This window comes from Suillus discolor (assembly GCF_016758755.1).
Source record: "Suillus discolor strain FC423 chromosome Unknown F5147scaffold_14, whole genome shotgun sequence".
Lineage (NCBI taxonomy): Eukaryota > Fungi > Basidiomycota > Agaricomycetes > Boletales > Suillaceae > Suillus > Suillus discolor.
In genome coordinates this window covers 449,078-472,123 of record NW_024541261.1, presented here as the reverse complement: position 1 = coordinate 472,123, position 23,046 = coordinate 449,078, and the positions used below count along the sequence as shown (strand labels likewise).

Here is a 23,046-nt window from a genome sequence, read left to right as displayed (position 1 = left end):
CATTACTATTCAGCTCAATTGATGTACTGATGATGCAAGATTTGGACTCAGCGTTGTGCAATTTTTGTCTTAGTAGTCTTACATATATTCGAGTACGTTTATAACTCTGTTTGTATTGTAACTTCACAAGAAACTAGTTGTAAAGTCTCAAGTGTTTTTTGTCTCGTTACTATTAGTATTTGAACATTCTGCGTGGTGACTATACTACTAGTAGTAGTACTTAGTAACTTGAAAGCATGTAATGTCTGTTAGCTTTGGGCAAAGTTTGGGAATTGTGTGAATAGGCCTCTGTGCACGTATGTAGGTCTGTGAGCCTCTGTTCGCACTGTGAGGTACTGTGGGAAACTGTCCAGTAGCCCATGTCTGTGGGAAAATTTGTGGTTTACTGATGTTACAGACTGTGTCATCATTTTTCTGCTCCCCCCAGTGCATTTTGAGGGGGTTCAAAATTGTAAATCTGCATGTTTGGTGTGAATCTGTATACACGTTCATTCTGGAAACACGACAAAGCATCAGCAACATTGTTTTCTACACCACTGACATGTTCCACCCACAAATCCACATCATGCTTCAGAAGCACATCCGTTGCTGACATCAGGATTGAGTTATATGGAGGATGCACGTGCAGGGAGTTAAACATGCAGACCACATTGGTGTTGTCTATGTAAATGAGCATGCATTGTGGTGTTTTGGGCATAGTCTCAATGGCGTGAATGGCTGAACAGACTGCCAAAGCCTCTGCAAAGAAAATGGTGTCCTTGGGGCTGTCACCCGGCAATAAGCATTGGCAGGCAAAGTCTTCATCAGGGAACCAAAGTCCCAAGCCTACTCCAGATGCATCTGTATAGGCCACAATGATGTCGTCCGAAGCCAGGCTAAAGTCCAGAGATTTGTACAAGAGCAAACTCTGCGAGTGATCCACATGATCGGCCATCCAGAGAAGCTCATGAATGATGCTTTTATTGACGTGCAGACGTGCAAAGGGTTCTGTCTTGCCACATATTTTCTCATATATGGCAGACAGTCCTGGTTTGAGCAAAGGGAATATGTTAGAACTCCACTCACACAAACCTCCCAACTGTTGATATTCCCGGAGCAACCATCTGAACCCTTTTCCTGCAAAGCGACGCAAGTGCGCAACTAACTCTCTCTTCTTATCCTTGGGCAGCATAGCTGACATTGCATTTGAGTCCACATCGAACCCGATCACAGTCAGCAGCAAACTGAATATTTGTTTGGGACACTCATGGGGTAACCCGATGTTGTCCCATAGCCAAAGCAAACATGTTTGCTTTGCTGGAAAGTAGCAGGCGTAGGGAGCATAGTAGAGCTGGCATGATGCAAGGTCGTAGGAGAAAGAATCATCCATGTATGTCTTTAGTGCATCAATCAGGATTCGATGTATCACAATCCAGGACATGAGGGACATAAAGGAGATCCATGGCCTCCAAAGTTATTATTCCGATCAACATGTTGTTCCCCGTTGATGGTCAGAATCTGCTTAGTCTGCCACAGCAGATGCATAGGTAGCCTATGAAAGGCTTGCGAGACATCAGATTTGAACATGACAAGTTCATCTTTAGGATGTGTCTTGTGAAAACGAAGGAGTGATGCGCCAAGTGAGTGCAAACCATCCAGTTTCATGCTTTTGATGGCATCCAAATCAATCATAGAGTTCAGTGAATAATCACCAGCTGTGTGATCAACGACAAGGCACAGCTTGTCCGAGTTTGGCTTTGGAACTGTGTGCATTGGTACACTATACATTCCGGGGAGTAAGTCTCGCCCGAAACTTTCTGAGACCTGTCCTAAGCATATCTCCTTGAGCTGCATTTCTATAAAAGCCAGTTATTCTTCAGACTTGTGACAGGTATGCATGGAGTTGTCATTAATGGATGGGTAGGAATAGTCAGGTACTCCAGCCCATGGCCAAAATCCTTCTTGTAAGGCATGACACATGGACAAAACAAAAGGCTGATTTGGGTGGTTGGATCATAGTTACTGAAAATGGTCAACATTGATAGGGCAGATGATTTTGAACAAGTCTGATTGGCTTGTGACTGCATGTTCCGAGTCACTCCCAGCAAGACCACTGGGAGCATCAGGTACAGGGTCAGCATATTCAGTTGAACGTGCGGTGTCTTACTAGGATGTGATTGGCAATAAAATCACCAGTTCTCACTATCCTCCATGGTCAATGGTTCAGACAAATACCAACAGTTGTTAATGTGGTTGTTCATGGGAGGAGGCACAAATAGCAGTGTCGATCTAAGCAAACTTCTAATGACTTTAGGTGGGTTGAGACAGTGACTGTTAACTGGCTTGATGCAGTGCTTAGGTACTTGAAGGTCGATGATCCGTTAACTGGCTTGATCCAGTACTTAGGACGCTAAAGACAAAGATCGTAAATGGTGTAGCCGAATTGATAACTGGCTTGATGCAGTACTACGATGCTACTAGAAGAGGATTGCAAAGGTGTGCAATATGAAGATAAATATATGGATTACAACAGTACACAATGAATCAGAGTAATATCTTGTAAAACACTCCCTATTCTCAAAAATTAGAGGAGATCAAACTAAGCCTCTAACACAATTGAATCAACCGAAATATGTGGCTTTGAAACTAACTTCTCTGCTGCTCAGGCACTCACGATGAGTATGATGCAGAATCAGAACAGAGTACACCCTCTTGATGTAGTCTTAAAGCAGCCAAGCTCTTAATATTGTTGAATAAAGCGCTAGTTCTATTTGTCGTCCTTCTAATCGTTAAAAATACATAAATTCTCCCAACAGAAAAGGTATCCTGTGTTTGTAAAGAGAATGTGACAAAACTACAACTAGACAACTGATAACTGTGTACCAGCTAGTGTAATTCAAGGATTGTCTCAAAGTAGGCCTCAGAAGATCAGTATGTTGTGGGAAATGATGACAAAAGAATGGAGGGAATAAACTAATATTCACTCAGATGTTCACACAAATATAGGGTGAGAAATTCAGGAAGATACTCAAATCCTCCTCTCTCTCTCTAAAAGGGGGATGTCTGTCCTCTCAAAGGAAGCTTATTTCAAAGGAGAGATTGTCATTATTCAGAGGGGAAACTGGGCCCCTTATATGCTACTCTAAATGTGGCTGTGTAACTATCTAATTAAGGAAATATGACTCATCCTGACTCATACTGAGTCATATTAAAGATGACTCATAGTGACTCAGACAGAAAAATGACTCATAATGACTCACACTGAGTCATAGTTGAAATGTCCCATGATGACTTGTTCACTTCTCAAATATTCCCATCTATTAACTTTCTTCCTTCAGTTTCCTGACTAATCCATCTCATCTTACTGATCCATTTCATCTGACTAAGCCATTGATCACACATGAACTGTTGAAATGTTGGAATGCTACCGTAAATATGTTTCAGAACATACAGAAAAAATGTGAAGAATTGTAAAAAAACAATCATAAGATTGTGAGAGAATGCTGAATAATGTGTTGTGGTATGTTTGGAACTTATCTTTAAATTGGATAAGTGTTAATTGAATTATTATGTAGTATTATGGGTTTGTTATGTCTGAAAATTACTCAAATCAAATCATAATGTGTTATAGAAAATTCTTAGTAATTTCATAAAGTATAGTAGAGAACGTCACAGCTCAAAAGTAGCCATGACCATGCACAAAACAAGTTTGGTGCGTTGAAGGTACAACAATTCAGATGGTGAGTCTGAATAATGTTGGGTCTTGCAGAACCTAGCTGCTATTCGACCCTAAAGGGTTTCTGGACCAGGCTCAAGGCTCAGAGGAGAGGAAATGTCATAAAAACTGCTCAAGACTCAGACTCATACTGGTAACTGGTGAAAAGATAACTTCCTTATGTAAGCTACAAAGTGCCAACATAAGGTAAGGTAAAGACAGTCTCTACAAGCCTAGCCAGAAATGAATCCCTACAGCATGTCAGTGGTTGGACTAAAACTGGTGTTCAAGGAAATGAGGCCATGACGGTGATATGGATGCTTCAAAGGTCTCTCAATTTGACCTGGACTTTGAATCCTCAAGATGTTTTGCTTTAACGTGGCACTGCCTCCAGCAGTGTCCATCTTGTTCATATGAACAGACATGTGCATAGCAACAGGAGCCTGCACTGCGAGTGCATTCTCTGGAATTCCATTTACGGCAAGGGTCATGTTTGTTATTGGGAGCTGAGGTTCTGGTGATGGGTTTGGAGTTGTTGGGATCAGTGTGTTGTCTTCCATCGGAGTTGAAATGCGAGAAAATAAGGTCCTCGAACTCATGGAAGTCTGTGAGCTCAAGTCTCCTTGAGCATCCGACCCTGTTCCTAACAGCTTTATCAAAATGAATGGCTCTTACATGAGCCAATGTGTTTGCTTGCGAGAAGTATTTGGAGATGAAGGTGAAGTATCCATTAAGTGGACAACATCAAGGTTGATACACTCACCTGCAACGATCTCAGTCCATCCACTTTTGTGGAACTCTGGTGTGAATTTGTGATACATGAGGTATTGGTGTACTTCCTTTTGGTCTTGCAACCAGTTTTTGAGTATTTCATTTGTTTGTTCAAGGTTAGGAGAGAGCAGTTCATACTTCCTGCTTTTAATCACTGCCTCAATAGATGAGTAGTTGAGCTTTGAACCTTTGCGAGTAGGTTCTCCTGGCTCGACTGTCCCTGCTCTGCTCCTATTCTCAAGTAAAGGGGCTTCTTCGTCAACAAGCGCTGGTTCATCCAAGCACGCTCTTTGATTCCCTGCTGATATGTCGCTGGCTTGTGTGAATTCTGCTTTGACTTCATCGAGCATGGCAATATACGGTCCTGCAACTGCTGAGACCCGTTGACCGGGTAACAGTTCTTCTGAAATGGTCTCAATGAGTCCAACATTGGCATCAAGCTTGCTGATGTGTGAGCATCTGTAGCCATCAATCTAGGCGAGACAGGCTGTTGCCAAGATTTGTTGGGGTGTATGCGCTGTGATAACATTGGTCTGAGATGTATTCCCAGATGTTGCTGGTCCTGTGGCTGTAGATGATCCAGCAGTTTCTGCCATTTTTGACAATGCACTGGCATTGTTGGACATGAGTGTGAATGATCAAATCAAGGATTTATTTTTATAAGCTTAAAAACACAGTTGAGCAGATAGTGCTTTGTGAAAGCAAGAATGATGATGGGAAATCTTAGCTCATCAGTAGGTATATACATTTTGATGGAGGGGCCTCATGTGTAAGCCACAGAGGCTGAGTCATGAATAAGATTTGACTGGTGTCGCAAATTGATTCAACTTGGTCAAATGAGTTAAACAACGAGTTAGATGTGATTATTTGAACAAAAACAAATAATTAGCAAGAATTATCTAAATGTTGAAAAAGTATGTCTATCTACAATCTATCTATCTATGTATCACTAGCCACTGTGTTACCACTGCGCAGTGACCTTGAAAGTTTATCAAGTCCACTATTTCACTCAGGAGCAGATGGGAAAAATTTCAGCTGAGACTAGAACATTAAAATTTTGTTGAAGTTCATCATTTGCACATATTTGTTTTGCTCATGTGACTGTAAAAATTGATTGATATCAAAATCAAACCATTTGCGTGTATTTGTTTGACTCACATAACTTTGGTTTGAAAACTTTTGAACTTCTGATGTCGATCCCACATTCCTCAACATTGTCAGCCTCAACCATCAAGCTGATAGGTATGTCTTAGGGTTTTTTTTAAAAAGTTCTATTTAACATTTATAACTACAACTAGGTATTGAGCTCATATCAACTTTGCCATTCATGCCCACCGTTCGCAGGATGTGAGTGTGTTGATCATTTTGTTCAAGCAAGAGCCATGCTGATCCAAATCATTGCCCACTGTCTGCAGGATGTGAGTGTGTTGGTCCTCGTTCCAGCAAGAGCCACACTGATCCAAGCCATTGCCGGTTGTTCGCAGGATGTGAGTGTGTCAGTCCTTGTTCCAGCAAGAGCCACACTGATCCAAGTCGTTGCCCATCATTCACAGGATGTGAGTGTATTGGTCCTCATTCCAGCAAGAGCCACACTGATCCAAGTCATTGCCCGCTGTTTGCAGCGGGTGAGTGTGTTGATCATCATTTGAGCAACAGCCATGTTGATCCAAGTTGTTGCCTGTCATTCGCAGGATGTGAGTGTCAGTCCTTATTCCAGTAAGAGCCATGCTGATCCAAGTTGTTGCCCGCCATTCGCAGCAGGTGAGTGTGTCGATCCTCCTCCGAGCTCGAGCCATACTGATAGAAGTCGTTGTCTGCTGTTCACAGCAGGTGAGAGTGTCAATCCTTCTTCGAGCTCGAGCCATGCTGTTTGAAGTCATTGTCTGCCATTCTCAGCGTGTCAATCCTCCTTCGAGGGGTCACAGTACATCTTTTCTATAAATCCACTCATGTATTTCACTAATGTAGCTTTATTAGCTCATGCTCATCCACACATGTTCACACTTGTATGTGCTTGTCCGCACTTGTTCTTAGTATTTGTGGTCAATTGTAGCTATACAGTAATTACTTTTGTGTGTATATATTCTATGTAATCAAATATCAGTTGTTTTTTCTTGTAACATTGTCTGACCATTGTGGGTGATTTGCAATGCAAAGTTCAAAATGAACTTTCTGCAATTCACAATAATTGTGTCTAATATTAACTAATTTTTGATAATTATAAATCATGGAGAAGGGAGTAAAAAAGTCTTCCTAGAAAACATAATTTGAAATAATTTGAAATAATGTGAAATAATACTCCAGATTTATTGAAAATTATCATGATTTATTGGAATTTCAGGAGGGACAGATTCCCTGATGTTTTCCTCTGCCAAAGATATGATTCAAATCAAACATTTCGTTCCATGTCTCCCATGATTTATGTCATAGTGGTTCTCAAAGTTAAATTTACGAACCATTAGAAACATCCAACCAAAACTAGGGTTCGGGGAATTAGGGTTCCCTCTCTAATTGACTGGCAAATTTGCATGACCCTCTATGAAGGCCTAATTTACAGGTGTAAATTACACCTAATTGACTCAAATTGACCCATGGCTTTTTGACACTGATTTGTGCTAATTTGCAGGTAAATTTGCTCTAATTGACTGTAATTTACACTGCCTATCACCATTTCTCCCACTTATCATCCTTCGGCATTGAGGACAAAGATGTACTTTGATCAGCCGCCACCTTTGCTGTCAATGGACCTCCACAAGTAGGGATCCACACGGGTAAACCTGCAGGTGTCCCGAGGTCAACCCGTACCCATACCTGCCACAGGTATGAATGTGGGTACATACCTGTGGTGGGTGTACTCGCCCCCACCCAATCCCAACAGCCACCAGTGCTTAGCACACACGCCTGGTGCATGTCAGCGAATGCTGACATGGCTCAAACATATGCAGAGGACACTGGAGAGCACCAGAAGAGTGGAAGGAGGGATGAGACAGGAAAAACAAGATGGAGGGTAGGATGCAGTGTAGGGCATGAGTGGTGGTAGTAGCACACTGCAAGGTTAAAGATGGTATTAGTAGTAAATGAGAAAAAAACATGCGCACCTGGAACAAGCAGCGAACAACTGAGAGCAATGAGCAAATGCGCGAGCAGTGAATGACTGAGATCAGAAAGCAAGAGAGTGAGAGCAGCGAGAAATGCACCTTTACCACTTAGAGCCTTAACTGCACCTGTAAGAGTTAGCTTAAAGGCTGGGAATCGGTGTAGGTGAGGAATGTAGAATGCTATGTAGTGGGTAGTATGAATATACTCAGATGGTCCTCTGTGCGCAAATCTAATGTCGGCCCAAGGGGATTGCTACTGAGAAGGTTCCTCTATATATAATAGTGGAGGGAAACACTGAACTGGGCTGTTGGATAAGCCTGGTGAGGCACACGACGATGAGCGAAGTACGATGAGCGAAAGTGCTATGAAGCGCTACTGAGCGACGAGTACAATGGTGCACGCTGAGTGTGAGCGAAGCACGCGTGCGGGTGGTGGAGTGCAGCGACTCTTAAGTGAGTTGGGAGACAGGTAAGATGATGTTTTTATATAAAGAATATGAGAACTGGCGCTTAGTGTCGGTCGGCAGATATGACAGAGATTTTAGACTTAGAGTCCAACATTTTGTGCGGGAAGAAGAAGATAATCATTATACATCGAGGCATGAGTATATATATTGTAAGTAGTGTTAAGCGCTGTCAAGCACTAAAGCGAGCCGGAAAGCGAAGTGAGTACGTGATGATATGTAAAATAAGGGTCCGTGACGAAACATACAGAATATGTGCGCAAGCGCCGGAGATATGTCAGAATACATGAGAATAAATTAGGAACACGCACCGACGAACCGAACGGACATGGAATGGATAAACGGAGGATGAGCGATGGAACCAAAGGTGCATGCGCCGATGCGTGACTGAGACGCCTGTGCACACTGTCTTGTTACTTAAGGGTCTTATATGAAAGTTGTGTATAATGACAACACAATTATACATGGTGAAGACTTCTTGCCAGTCCTTAAGTCCACGGTCTCCGACTTTTCTACTTCGTGGGAGGTAACGTGGTGAGTTCTTGGGAGGATTTAATTTGTTGTCCTCTTCCTGAAATCTCAAACAAATATGTTCTGTGTTCTGGATAATTTGTTAGGTTTGTTTCAGCCTAGTAGGTCATGTTTCAACCTATGAAAGTCTGTTTCAACTTTGTTGTCCTTAGATTTGTGTCTCACTTTCCATTGAAAGAGAGAGTCTTATATATACATGTAAAGCTTAGAATGAGAGCTGTTCAGTAGTTATATAGTCAACCCCTGTAAGGTATATATATAACCTAGAGTAAAATAACGATAATGAAAGTTATATAGTCAAACCCCTGTAAGGTAGTATATAACTTAGAGTAGATAATGATATCTTAGATGTTACCTCAAGGCACTTATATTGGCCTGCACTTTATGTCTTAGTGATCTCACACAGTTTGAGACAAGAGTCAAGTGGGAGGATTGTTATTTCATGGAGAAAATGGGGTCCTTTTATACCTTTTAGGAACCCCCTTACTAAGCATGATTTATCAGATGGGATTGGTAAGAATGTGGCTTACAAACCAGGTGATGAATCAGCTTATTACTAAGTACATTACAAATACAGTGTAATCTTACAAAGAATTTACAAAGCATGATGAATCATGACAAAACATGATGAGTCATGTGAATGTTGTTACAAATCAGATTATTTTCCAGTCACATGATGTGCTGACAAACAAATCTGGTGGCTGAAAGAAGCCAAATAAAAATAAACAGTCAGAAATAAATAGAGAGACACAAAACTTTAACAAACAAATCTGTGGCTGAAAGAGGCCAAATAAAAATAAACAATGAGAAATAAACAGAAGGTCACATGTTCATAAAAATACAAGGTAAAACAAGTCTGAAAAGTGAGAAATAAAATATAAGACAATGAATCAAAGGAAAAACAGAGAGGTAACTCAGTGATAGAGGGCTAGACAGTCTCTCATACCTTCCTTAGCACTCTCTATATATAACTGACATGGTATGAATCACATACCATGCATGACATCACGAGCAGCCGACGAAGCGCCAAGTGCGCAGAAATGAGATACGGGTCATGCTATGTTTGGGAGGTGATTGGGACATTGGAGAATTAGACCTCTACGAGGCCACAGAGATGTTAGTCTCTACATCTCATAGGAACTTAGCTTCTGACTGTCCCCAGTCAGCGTACATAGGGGTGGATGGACTTAGCGAATTCTCGACGAGGAAAGTCACGTGATCATGGGCGAAACATGCCAAATCGGATGTGGAGCAGATCCACTGTGGTCGTGAGGATTGTGGTGAGCGGGTGGAATTGTGCTGACATAATGTGGTTCATTTCCGGCATAAAAGCTGGCCACGCATCGCGCTTCTCTTCTTTCATTCAATACTCCATCGCATCTTCGCGATTATCTTTTATCACCTGCTATCATGTCCTCTGCTATTTTTGATCCTGCCATGCTTACTGCTTCTCCCTCACCCTCTCCTGAGCCTGAGGAGTGTGTCCAGAACAATGGCGACACATCTTTGGATGACGCCACTCTCGACACTGCGCCTCCGAAGGAGCCACAGGAATCCGTTGCTGATCGGATTGAACAGTCCTGGGCTGCGGTGCTCACTACCATGCGCGTTTGCGTGAAGACGTTGCCTCCTCCAAAACCGGAGCTCCTGGAGGAGCAAGAATCGTGGTTCCATGATTGGAATACCGCTATGGTAAGTTTCTCCTCATTTTCCACTTACTTTTTATCTCATTGCTCTTGTTCTAGGCTGATATGACTTCCGTCTTTGAACAGGCGTGTGCCGTGCAGTTGCACCTTTCGATCGGCGATGCGGATTCCATAGAGCTGAACGAAGGCAAACTTGCCGCCAAGACTTTGGCGAAGGCCGTCAAGGCATGGAAGGAGAAAGCGGAGGAGTCGGCTTTGACTGCGCGCACGGCGCATGCTGAGAAGGTGAAGGCGGTAGAGAAATTTTCAGAGAAGGGGAAGGGGAAGGAGAAGGAGACCAAGAAGGAGAAGGAACCTTCTCCTGTTGTGACTGATATGGGGCGACCAGTGAGTTTGCTTCTTACTTTTTCTACTCTTTTCGGCCGTACTGACGCGCTCTTTAGCGTTTTGGCGGGCGCATGACCGCTTCTTCAGTCACACAACCGGCGGAGGCGTGTATGCGGTGTGCCGCATCTGGCGCTAAATGTGTCCTTGAAGATTCGAACACAAGGTGCAACCCTTGCATCAAGGCCAGGAAGGGATGTTCCTTTGGTATGTAACTTTCTTCTTTCATTCTTCTTTATCGGGTCGCTGATTCTTTTGAGTAGTCATGGCCAAGAACAAAGAGCGTGCGCCTGTCCTGACCAAGGACAAGGTTGTGCCTCCTTCAAAATCGACCGTGCCGACTGTCACCACTGACACTGGCACTGTGCCTGATGCTGGCGAGTCAGAGGTGGAGATAGTCAGCGAGACTACCGCCGATGAGGACGTCACTGGTACTGGTAAGACTATCATGGTGCAGCGTGCCAAGCGTCCGGCTGCTGCTCATTCTGGGCCTGCGCCACAGCGCCCTCGCCTCGACCTTGAGGCTCAACTCGAGGAGGCGTGGATTGAGTCTGTGCAGCTTCGGCTTTGAAACGCCGAGTTGGAGACAGAGGTTGCCAAGTATCAGGAGATGCTCGTCGACTTGCGACAGCACACTTGCATGCAAGAGTTGGAATTGCTCCACATGAGCAACCGATTGTATTCTTTTGCGTGCGACTGGGGTTCTTGGGAGAAGGAGATGGGCGAGATGCTAGAGAAGTAGAAAGCCGCTGGTCCCTTCTTAGATACTTTCTTTAGTTTAGAACTGCTTGTCGGTGCCAAAGTGCCTTGTACTATAGTTGCTCCTGGTTCCGCACGGCGCTTGTGCGCCTAATAATATCTCGTTTGTTGCATCCGTCTGTGTCCATATCCATTTCCAGTGTCCGTATCGATTCGCCGGCCTGATTAATTAAGAAGAAGTTTGTGAGTCACTGCATGTAGGATTATAGAGTCGTATGGAAATATGGCGGTCACGCAAGTTGCGCACTTGTCTTGTCTTCTTCGGGCGTCCTTTTGCATCTATTCCTTCGCATGTCCCTGTGTGTCGCTGTTATTAGATGGTGTCGGTGTATAGTCTATGAGTAAAAGGGGCGCGGCGCGGCTGCGCGTGTTAGAAATGGAAAGTCTATGGGGTAGTCATGCGCGTGCTTCTAGGTAACTTATCTTCAGTATGTACTTGACGGTTTTATTATCGCCCGATCGGCAGTATAGAATAGAGTCTGCTGGATGTATGTTCAATGCAATGCGCGCGTTATGAAACATGATAAAAGGAAACTGAGGTCACCAGTTGAAACCCGGGGTCAAATGGAGAGAATGGAAATTGACGGTATGTTTTTGTGATTGTTTTGTTGTTATATTTTGTTTGTGTTTTTGTATGTGATGCGGAAAGCGGGAATATGTGGTTAGGATGTCGGGTGATATGCGGGAAGTGTTTGCGCCCTACACGTCGGGTGTGCGCTCTGGTTCGTCTTCATCGGGTTCTTCAATATCCTTGTTGGCTGAATGATCAAGAGTCTCGTCGTCTTTACCAGTGACGCTTGTCACCATAATGCGCTCATCGCTGCGCGGATGATAAGGGATGATGCGGAACGCTGCGTAGCGTAATTTAGAGATAGCGCCGTCCAACTTGGCCAGCAGATATGAGCCTCCTTTCGTGCGGCGCACTATAATCATAGGTCCCAAGTATCATAACTTTGTCTTCTTGCTCAACTCGTATTCAACCTTTGAATTGCGCACCAGTACTAAGGTACCGGGTGCATGGTTGTAATCGCGGATCGTCGTGCGAAAGCACTTCTCAAAATCGCAGATAGACACGTAGCGTGCCTTCATTACCTTGTCCCTGATGGCGCTGAGATCCTCTATGTGCTTCTGTAACTGCTGTGCGTGCCAAGCAATGAGTTCTGCAGTGGTAAATGGCGCGCGCGCTGGCGTCGGCACTAAGAACGTAGCTTCTGCGAGGTCAAAGGGGAAGATCGGCTCAACGCCGTGCACCATAAAATAAGGCAATAAGCCCGTTGACTTGTGCACGGTGATGCGCTCAGCCCAAAATACGGAATGAACAACTTGATACCAATAAGTATCATCTCCATCGCAAGTTTTAATGATGGCCTCCCGGACATCACGGTGCCGGTGCTCTACTATACCGTTCACTTGCGAGTTATAGGGTGATATGCGGATCAGATGGATATCATATCTTTCCGCGAGCATGTCCGCAGCGAGTCTATAAGCGGGCGCATTGTCAGTAATGATCTTGGTGATAGGACCCCATCTGCATAGGAGCTCTTCGTATATGAAGGCCATGAGCGACTTGGTATTCTCCTTGCGTAACATGCACCATTCGGGATATGACGTGAGCGCGCAGTGCACCTGTACTAGATACTCGTATCCGCCTGCTCTGGGCATCTTCATCGTATTGATGTGTACTCTGCGAAACAAGCCTCCAGGCGTCGGTACCATCGGTGGTACTTGGAGCTTTAGTGTCTGCCTGATTTGACATTCATGGCATGTGCGCATATACCATTTGATATTGTCATCAATGTGCGGCCACCAAAGGCGCAACAGCAGCCGCGAGCGAACGGCATATACACCCTTATGACCTAGGTCATTGTGCGCTTGTTTTAGCAATTGATACAAGCTCACGCCTGTTGTGCCTTTGGCACAAATCGAAGAAGCGCGTAGCGCTCCTTCAGGGGAGGAAAATGAGTGTTGTTCCTTCGTCACAGGAACCCTCCTTTGGCTTCCTGGCCTCAGGCTGCATCCTAATAAATTGTGCATTTTGAATAATTTTGAAAATACATTTATGAGCAGTTCAAAAAAACTAAAAATACAATCTACCACCACATAAAGTACATAGTAAGATCAGTCAGTTCTACATTCTTTGAGCAGGATTCTGACAAAATTACAAAATATATAACAGTATCATTGAATGTATTTATTTTCCCATCTTTGCCTGTCGGAAAAAAGTTCCCAGGGTTTTAAGGCCTTGCAAGACATTTTAATGCTCTATTTGGAGGGTGTCCTTATAAGGGCTTTTAAACAGGTAAGATAATATTTTAATGCCCATTAAAAGGCACTTATAAGGGCCCTTTTGATGACCTTACATTGAGTTTTGCCTCGCTGTGCCTCAGAATGGCCCGTTAAAATGCCTTGTAAGGCCCTCTTAAGGTGCCAAGCCAAACTTGTAATCCAGCAGTATTACAATGGTACCTAACTTTTTTCTGACACCTACCCATCTCCCAATTGTCTCCTACATCCTCCCGTCTCCCGTCTCCCGTCTCCCGTCTCCCGTCTCCCGTCTCCCGTCTCCCGTCTCCCGTCTCCCGTCTCCCGTCTCCCGTCTCCCGTCTCCCGTCTCCCGTCTCCCGTCTCCCGTCTCCCGTCTCCCGTCTCCCGTCTCCCGTCTCCCGTCTCCCGTCTCCCGTCTCCCGTCTCCCGTCTCCCGTCTCCCGTCTCCCGTCTCCCGTCTCCCGTCTCCCGTCTCCCATCTCAGTTTCCCAGTTTCTCATTTTCCAGTCCTTCTGTCTCCCGTTCTCCCGTTCTCCCACTTTCCTGTCTTCCCATTCTCCAGCTTTTGAGTCCACATTGTCTTTGTCTCCTTTGATTTTTGATTTTTCACAGCCTTCTGTCATTCATCTCCTGTCACCATATATTTGTTTTCCCTCTGTCTGTAATTGTATTATATGTTGTTTCATTATTTGCTGTGTGTATACAGATACTACTATAACAATTACAGTAGGGAAAAAACTCATATCTGCCTTCCCTGCTCAAACACATCTTTTATTGTTATTTAATGCCATGTACATATACAGTTACCAACGTCGTGCTAAGTTCCCAATGGGCGACGTTATTCGAGTCGCCGCTCGCAACATAAATGAAAACCACGCGAGTTGCCAAAAAGAGGTCTAAGCGAGCTAAGCGCTCCCATGTGGCCTTTAGCGAAATACGCGAAATACATGAAAGCCACGCGAGCGCCCGTGCGTTTCCGAAAACCGTCGTACTTTACTTCTTAGATTGCTTATGCGGTTTCACCACGAGCTGGTGTTTACCGTTCGCTTCGCAGCGCCAAAGATTGCCTTCGAGAACGAAGAAGCGCGCCACGTGATTGACGAACGTGGCGAATGTATCATTTGTAATGTCAGTGGGTCTTTTGTGGTTGAGAAGGAATTGCTCTATTATGGTCATACGCTCATCTATCGCTTGTGCTTTCTCAGAGTGCGGGACTTGCGGATCATCTGGTATCGGTTCTGCAACATCAAGAAAAGTGCATAAGACTGGTAAGCGCCTCGGCGGCTGCGTGAACAGCACTAAGTGCGTGGAAAGAGCATATTTGGCACCAGCTGCCTCTACTTGGAGTGTCCTTTCGTTTAGGATTGCAACTCCAAATGAGTACACGCGGTCAATCCAATCCTCGTGATCATCGGCTTCCTCTGGATCCTCATCTACGCGCGGTCTCTTTGAGAGACCATCAACGCCTGCATGCTTTGCGGCGGGTACGTGAACCAGATTGAATTGGAATAGAAGAATACCCGCGATCCATCGATTGATGGTCGCATTGGGTTGCAAATCGGGATTATTGATCATACCTTTGATATACTTCGCGTCCACTTCGACCGTCAAATTGACGATGCCAAATATGTAGACGCATATGGCGCGTAGCGCGCAATACAGGCTGTAGAGCTCGAGTTTCACTTGTGAGTAGCGGCTCTCCACTTCATTGAGCGCGATTGATCTGAAGCGATTGGGGTAGCGCTTTCCGTCTTCGCCTACTTGCAGCAGAATATATCCGATTGCGATGCACGATGTGTCTACCGCTAGGATGACTTCGCGGCTGCTTTCGTAGTCTATCCGCCGAAGCATGGGAGAATCTAGTACTGAATCCTTGAGTGTTTGCATCGCTTGACGCTGTTCTTCGCCGAACTCGAATGGAACATCTTTCTTGGTCAAATTGATTAGCGGGCGCGTGATGCGCGAGAAGTTACGAATGAAAATGTGCAAAACGCTGCATGTGCCTAGGAACCCGCGCACATGCAACTGGTTTCTCGGCTCAGGCCAATCCCTAATTTTTTGTACCTTAAATTCATCGGGCATGCGCCCTTCAAAAGTACACTTGTGACCGACGATGGTCACGGATGGTGCGGCTAGCACGAACTTGGTTGCGGATACCATTGCGCCTACGTTTTCTAAGCGCTGCAAGATGCGATTGACGACAATGCAGTGTTCCCATATAAAGTGCTGTATGCCTGGATTATCCGGTATGGTCTCGTAAGAGCCATCCTTGTTCTGGTATCGGGTTTTTACTGATTTGATCGGCACATCGTCTATGAACGGCGACGTGAATTCCGGGATTTCATGCTGTAATATGAATGCGGTGTCGCCTTGGTAAACCTGTACAGCGTTAGCGTGTCCTTGCGGAAGCATCGTTAAACGATGCGGCCCTAGGGGCATTCTGAACATAGTCATATCGCGCGAATCAACGTGAAGCACGCGCTGATCTTAACCGGCATACAAATCCAACATAGCATACACCACGTATCCGGCGAACATTTCCGCTAAAAAGTCGGGAAAGGGCGGAACCGATGTGTCGCAAATAGTGACATCGTTGAGCGGTTGTAGGTCGTGGACTAAGCACAAGGAATGGCCGTCCTTCTTGATGACACAGAACCAGCGCGAACGATAGGCGGCTGTCGACAGCTCATATATGCTGGATGAAATCTTTTCCTTGATAATGCGAACAACTTCACCGGTTATTGCAGGTGGGATCGGAATATTGTGCTGTGACCATGGGGTGTGCAGTACTGTCGGGATCTTGTACAGTGGAAAATATGTTTCATTGAGGCGGCCCAAGCGAACGTGAGTTTGTGAACCCTAATGAGCCAGTGTACTAGCTTGAGCTCTTCGGGCCATAGCCAATTGGCTGGATCTAAATCTAACTTTTCAGCATGTTCGCGCATGAAGCGGGTTCCTGGTTCAAATTCTGGGGGGTGAGTCGGTAAGTCTGGTAACCCGGCGAGCGGGTTTTCGGGTAACTGGCGCACTATCCTATACTCTGGCGGCATAGTGGTAGGCACCGTGCGCACTTTCTTCGCGACTGGTTTATACACCAGTGCGTGAAGCATGCGATCATAATAATAATAAGAATTAAAAGTGTTTATAGACACCTGATCGATAACGGAACGGGTTGACGATAAATGCGCATAATGCGCCGATGGTTGCGATGCGATATGAGAAACGGAAGAAACGGTACTTTGTGCGAATGCAGAAAATGATGTGGGGATGCTCCTTAAGAGCGATAATTGGGCGCTTGAAGCGCACACACTTTGCGGCACTTCAGGAAGCATGCGAGAATGATTGAGACAAGACAAAGGAAAATACTGGTATTGGAATGTATGCGGGGTATTGTCTCCCCATGGATAATGCAGATCATTGATGATTAAAAACCCTTTTCTTCCTTGACCTTCGACGGGTGTTCCTGACATGGGAGACCACTGGTGCAGTGCTTGCAGCGCTTTACCCATGTAAGCGTCGGGATGCGCAGTTCTTTGCACATATTAGGATCTGTAACCAAAATGTCCTGCTCCCTGTCAGGGAGGTCAAACATGTGACATGTTGTTAGTTTGAAAAACGGGCGCCCGAGAGGGATCTCGAAGCTCGCGTGGGGTATGACTTGTACTTGAAAGTACAGCGGTCCTCCTCCGAAATCGAGCGGTACATTCTCGATAACACCTAACGTTGCGTCCTTGTTGGTGTTAACTGATTCCATGTTTAAGCGATGGCCTGACTGCAGACCCACGCCGAGCGATTTCCATACAGCGGCTGGCATTATGACGACCTCGGCACCTTGATCTAGGACGCAGGTGACTACCCGCCCTCCGATCATGGTCGCGCGGATGCAGCGCAATGGTGCGAAATGGTCTGTGACTACTCGGCCGTCATCGCTTCACAAGCGCTTAGCGTCGTAGTCGTGTATCCATTCATCTGAGACTGGGTGTCCTATTAGCTCATTGACCAATACTGTGCTGACCATGATGCGCTTGGTAGTGGTAAGATCATGGAATTGTTTGCGGACATCGGGCGGTATTGCAAATAATTCCCTTGTCGAAATGCTGATGCTGCTATCCAGGAGGTGCTCAAGGATGCACTTGTCGGCGTCTTTGTCTTCCAGTCCATGCGAGTATCGATATGATGCCGTTTTTGATGCCGAAGGTGCTGATGACGAGGGTGTTGAGTCTGCGGGGTCAGTATGTGTTAAACCGGGTGAGGATGAAGATGAAGTTGCAGGAGCGGCAGTTGCTTTCTCCGCATCCTTTGTCTGGGGCGCAGTTGTCGTGGGCGCGGTTATTGCCTTCATGACTTCTGGCGCCTTGCCCTTGCTCGACGAAGCTTGAATGGCAGGAGAGACGATCTCCTCTGTTTCGGCAGCTTGCCTAGATGCGGGCGCTGGTTTTGCGTGATACTCGCTGACGAGTTCTATGCCATCAAACTGGACGTTCTTTCTCTTACCTTCGCCTTTTGCAGTACCTCGCTTGGTATCGCATCTGGCGGTTGCTAGTGCAAGCGCTTGTGCTGCGCGTAACACGTCTACTTCCTCCTCGTCTATGTCAGATTTGGAATCCGCAATGGTGTGAATAAATGTGGATGGGTCGACGTCTAGTACGACGTCGACTTCGGATGATGCACGGACATATAGCACCGTGGTTACACTGGCGCTAGGGAGCGCCTCGTTCGCCTGCTTGTTAGTATGGTATCTGTTGAGGCGATCTTTCAAGGTACCATCGCTTGCGCGACCGTGGATCCAATCTCCGCTTGTCAATATGAGCTTCATAGAAGTCTCGTGTACCTTACACTTGCCGGCGCTGATATATGCGTCCTTTTCCTGGCAGCGGCTCAAGAAATGGTCGTTCTTTCTGCAGAACATGCAACCATGCGGTGGTGAATTGCCAGGACGTCTCGCTTGATACTCCTGTTTTACAACTGTACCTTGCGCCGGTTGCTGCGGCGCTCGAGCCATTGTCGCAGAAGCGCTCGGGTACAGGCGTTAATACCGGCGTACCAACGGTTTCTGGGGCCGATGCTCCCATTCCTGGAATCAAGAATTTGGCGGCCTGTCTACATCTGCGAAGGGATAAGGGTCGCGCGGGTGATGATCCGGAACTTGATCATTAAGCGCATGCAAATAAGCGCTTGGATGTCGCTGGGAAAACCTTGTAACCACATGCGATTCCTCTCGGACGTCCCTATGTGATCTTTTGTGATCAGCGAGTCAGCAATTTCTCGGAAGGCGCGACAATAATTGCCGAGCTCCGTGAGCGAAGACATAGGCAACCTCGCATATTTGTGCGTTACTGCTTGGAGGTCAGATACTGCGTATCGCTTTTCGCCTTCGCACCTGGGGTACATTTCCATTACCTCTTTAATGAATGTGTCATAGTCGCTTAGCTTTGCTTCGGGCATACCGGCCCAAAGCGCGCACTCGCTATTTGGCAAGTAGCGGATGATACCTTTGATGTGGTTGTTCCCTATTAGGTTTGCATCATCGGCGCATGCTTCATAATCCTCGATGAAGGCGAGGAGGTTCTCTGTGGCGCCATCAAACTTTGGCGCTTTGACTGAGCCGCGGACCGGCATTCTAACGGTTGTTGACATCTTTACTGGTTGGGGAGTGTTGATAATGGGTGCGAGTTGTGTGGTTCTTATCGGAGGTGTTTGCGGGGCTGGGGGAATATATATAGCGGTGCGGTTCTGAATTGAGTTTGGCACAATAAGGGATTCCTTTTCTTCTTTCTTAATAGTTGGCGCTTCGATTGATATGGGCGCGCGTGACCGCAATAAGGGTTCTTCTTTGATGGTTGCACTAGAAATGGTTAGCAGGGTAAGCGGAGAGAGGGGAGCAAAATTAGGATCTGATGGGTTCCTTGGCGTCTCTACAAAGGCGCCCAGCGGTAAGTTGCGGGGGTGGTCGTGTGATTCAAAGTCGTCCGAGGATTCGCCGTGTACTGATTCTTTAGGGGACAGCATGACTGGCGATGCAGGCGCGAATGGGTTCGGCGAAAATGGAGATAGATCTGGGCGTGCGGGCTCTGAGAAGTTCCGAGGGTGATTGCGCTTAACTGGAGTCAAAATTTCCTGAATGGTTGATAAACATGAAGAGGCAACTGCTCTTCTAAATTCTTCTAAGGCTTCGTTTCTTGCTATGCAGTCTTTGGTAGGCCTGAGTACCCTACCGGCTTTCTCAGATGATTCCCTCGCGATGGGCTCCAGTTGTAGGTGAGGAATGTAGAATGCTATGTAGTGGGTAGTATGAATATACTCAGATGGTCCTCTGTGCGCAAATCTAATGTCGGCCCAAGGGGATTGCTACTGAGAAGGTTCCTCTGTATATAATAGTGGAGGGAAACACTGAACCAGGCTGTCGGATAAGCCTGGTGAGGCACGCGACGATGAGCGAAGCACGATGAGCGAAAGTGCTATGAAGCGCTACTGAGCGACGAGTACAATGGCGCACGCTGAGTGTGAGCGAAGCACACGTGCGGGTGGTGGAGCGCAGCGACTCTTAAGTGAGTTGGGAGACAGGTAAGATGATGTTTTTATATAAAGAATATGAGAACTGGCGCTCGTGTCAGCTCTGGCGCTTAGTGTCGGTCGGCAGATACGACAGAGATTTTAGACTTAGAGTCCAACATTTTGTGCAGGGAAGATAATCATTATACATCGAGGCATGAGTATATATATTGTAAGTAGCGTTAAGCACTGTCAAGCGCTAAAGTGAGCCGGAAAGCGAAGCGAGTATGTGATGATATGTAAAATAAGGGTCCATGACGAAACATACAGAATATGTGCGCAAGTGCCAGAGATATGTCAGAATACATGAGAACAAATTAGGAACACGCACCGATGAACCGAATGGACATAGAATGGATAAACGGAGGATGAGCGACGGAACCGAAGGTGCGTGCGCCAATGCGTGACCGAGATGCCTGTGCGCGCGAGCGGCCGATGAAGCGCCAAGTGTGCAGAAATGAGATACGGGTCGTGCTGTGTTTGGGAGGTGATTGGGACATTGGAGAATTAGACCTCTATGAGGCCACAGAGATGTTAGTCTCTACATCGGGTGTGGTTATCATGAGATGAGAGTCAAGCGGTGGTAAAAGTGTGAACACAAATATTTGTAAGCACACTCAGCAGTACCTGCACAGGTAACAGGTACTCAAGACTCTGACCCGTACCCATACCCGTGACCCACACAGGTTACCCATATCCATGCAGATCCATCTCTATCCACAAGTAGCCATGGGTTGTATGGGGTGGTCTGACAGAGGAGGTACATGGATGATATATCAATATGTTTACCCACATCGAACTCATTATTAGCTGGGCAAATTTGCACACCCCAAATTCCCTGAACCCTAACTGAAAGAAAACTCAAAAGGTATTCAAGCTCCACCAGAATACAATAGGTATCAGTTCTATTGCCAAGTACAATCGATGATCACAATAATAAACATCATGCCTCGCACATGCACTCGACAACAGATCTTGCAGGCACTGCATGCTGACTTACTAAGCAACTTGATCTCCAATATGCTTGCTACTTTGAACTTGTCAAACTCACTATGGAAGGACTCGAAGACTCAGATGATAGTGATCATTCTGATTCTGATTGCCAGTCCACATTGTCAGAATCCTCACTTAGCAAGTCAAATTTCTCCTTTGCGACATCCACAGATGGAACAGAGATACTAACATACTCATGTCTCTTCATCAAATTCAGTAACACAATGTGGAAACAAAAATCTTGCTGGGTGGCAAGAAAAGGTTGGGTCAAGCTAATGCCTAGCTGCTATGTCTAAACAACACGTTCAATCCTAAAGGAAATTGCTACTAGAACAATGATGGATGTGTGTGACCCGAGAGTGTGCTAAGCGTGGGAAAATAGCGGGCAAGGTATGTGCAAGGTGCGGGAATGTATCCGAGGCTATTCAAGGTGTAGGAACACACAGCTGAAGGTGCAGAAAGTGCAGGAAAGTGTGGACAAGGTATAGGGAGGTTAAGGAACAAGGTTTGGAGAGAGTGAGGGCAAAGGTATATTGCGAGGTGAGGAAAGTCTAGGTATAGAGAGGTATAAGGAACCTAATAGGGGTTGAAAAGTGTTGATGTACATTCACGCATTCCCAATATGTAACTCTTCTTGCCTTTTGTTATGTACTGTACAGCACCTTCACCACTCAGCCACAGATCCTCTATAGACCCATATGTACCTGCTTCACATCTCTTCCCATCTCAGCATTGTTCTATTAACATCTGCTGAGTCTTTGTTAGCTTTGTACAAAAAGCACACACTACAAGGGACTACTTCAAAGGTAAACCTATAGAGAGAGGTATCCAGTATGAGGGAAGTAAGTCAGTAATACTTAGAAGTAGTCAACTTATACTATCAAGACTCTCACTCAGAGAAGGAAGGGATAGGAAATATAGGAAATATGTAAGGACATGTAATAAGGCTGCAACACATTTTACAAGCCTTGAGGTAAGGAAATTCACATACCAATGGGGTTTGGATAAACTATGGATAGACGAGGGACCTTCCTAATGCATTTCTGAGGTATCCAAAGCGCAGGAATGTGTGTCTGATGTGGCTGATGCATGGGAAAGTGCGGGTTCGGCTTTGCACAGGGGTTACTCGTTGTATGAGGGATGAATAAGGATAGAGAAACTGATAGTGATCTATACTCCTTGACATTAATATGAAAATAGGCTCTTTCCTGCCCAGCATGGGTCCAAGTGTCACAACAGTCCAAGCCTTAGCTGATGGAGTGGAAAAGTCTTGGATCCTCTTCACTTGTCCAAAATTTAGCTGTGCTCCACAGCTACATCTGCTTAAGGAGTGGGCGCTGGATAAACCTGAGAAGTTCTGTCATAAGCTTCATGTTGATCCCCCAGTCTGTTACAGTAACATGAGTCCCTGCTCTACGATTCATTTCCTAGACCTCCAATTTACCAGAGCAGTGCAGCTGCCCTCCCACCTAGATCTATCTGCTCATATAGATTGATTGAAGATATCCTGAGCAGCAGAGATATGCTGGCTCTGTTATGCAAGCAGTCTGGACCGCTATGACCTCACCACAGCCCAGAAGGCCAGTTCCTGATACTGGAGGCTGTCCACCTCATGTCCTACCTAGAGGGATTGCCTCATGTACCATTATCTCTGACTCACCATGACTTAGACAGATTCCCAGTGTAGAGACTCATGCCTCTCCTTGTGCAATATTGCAGTTTTCACCAAGGAGTATACAGCACGAACTTGTAGCATCACTCTGTATGCTTCCTACAGCTATTCCTACATGAGGCGCAGCTTTCCTGCGCTTCACGATGTATATGCGTGCGAGCTTTCCCACGCTTGAGCGCCCTATAGCGCCAGCCATCCGGAAGCATCCATCCACTGT

The 23,046-nt window shown here is 45.8% G+C and overlaps 4 protein-coding genes across 4 annotated transcripts; 1 reads left to right on the top strand and 3 right to left on the bottom strand.

Annotated features, from left to right (window-relative positions):
- Positions 1-406: 406 nt before the first annotated feature.
- On the bottom strand, positions 407-1,429 carry F5147DRAFT_572262 (uncharacterized protein; the record flags this gene model as incomplete). Its single annotated transcript, XM_041431076.1, has 1 exon — positions 407-1,429. One exon carries the CDS (start codon positions 1,427-1,429, stop codon positions 407-409), a length of 1,023 nt encoding a protein of 340 aa, XP_041295455.1.
- Positions 1,430-3,945: 2,516 nt separating this feature from the next.
- F5147DRAFT_650811 (uncharacterized protein) lies at positions 3,946-5,091 on the bottom strand (the record flags this gene model as incomplete). Its single annotated transcript, XM_041433468.1, has 3 exons — positions 3,946-4,208; positions 4,458-4,938; positions 4,993-5,091. 3 exons carry the CDS (start codon positions 5,089-5,091, stop codon positions 3,946-3,948), a joined length of 843 nt encoding a protein of 280 aa, XP_041295454.1.
- A 4,877-nt stretch (positions 5,092-9,968) lies between these two features.
- On the top strand, positions 9,969-11,159 carry F5147DRAFT_771200 (uncharacterized protein; the record flags this gene model as incomplete). The annotated part of the gene is made up of 4 exons (XM_041441204.1): positions 9,969-10,250; positions 10,304-10,591; positions 10,648-10,795; positions 10,852-11,159. 4 exons carry the CDS (start codon positions 9,969-9,971, stop codon positions 11,157-11,159), a joined length of 1,026 nt encoding a protein of 341 aa, XP_041295453.1.
- A 2,584-nt stretch (positions 11,160-13,743) lies between these two features.
- On the bottom strand, positions 13,744-14,235 carry F5147DRAFT_791485 (uncharacterized protein; the record flags this gene model as incomplete). The annotated part of the gene is made up of 2 exons (XM_041443071.1): positions 13,744-13,784; positions 13,836-14,235. 2 exons carry the CDS (start codon positions 14,233-14,235, stop codon positions 13,744-13,746), a joined length of 441 nt encoding a protein of 146 aa, XP_041295452.1.
- Positions 14,236-23,046: the final 8,811 nt, after the last annotated feature.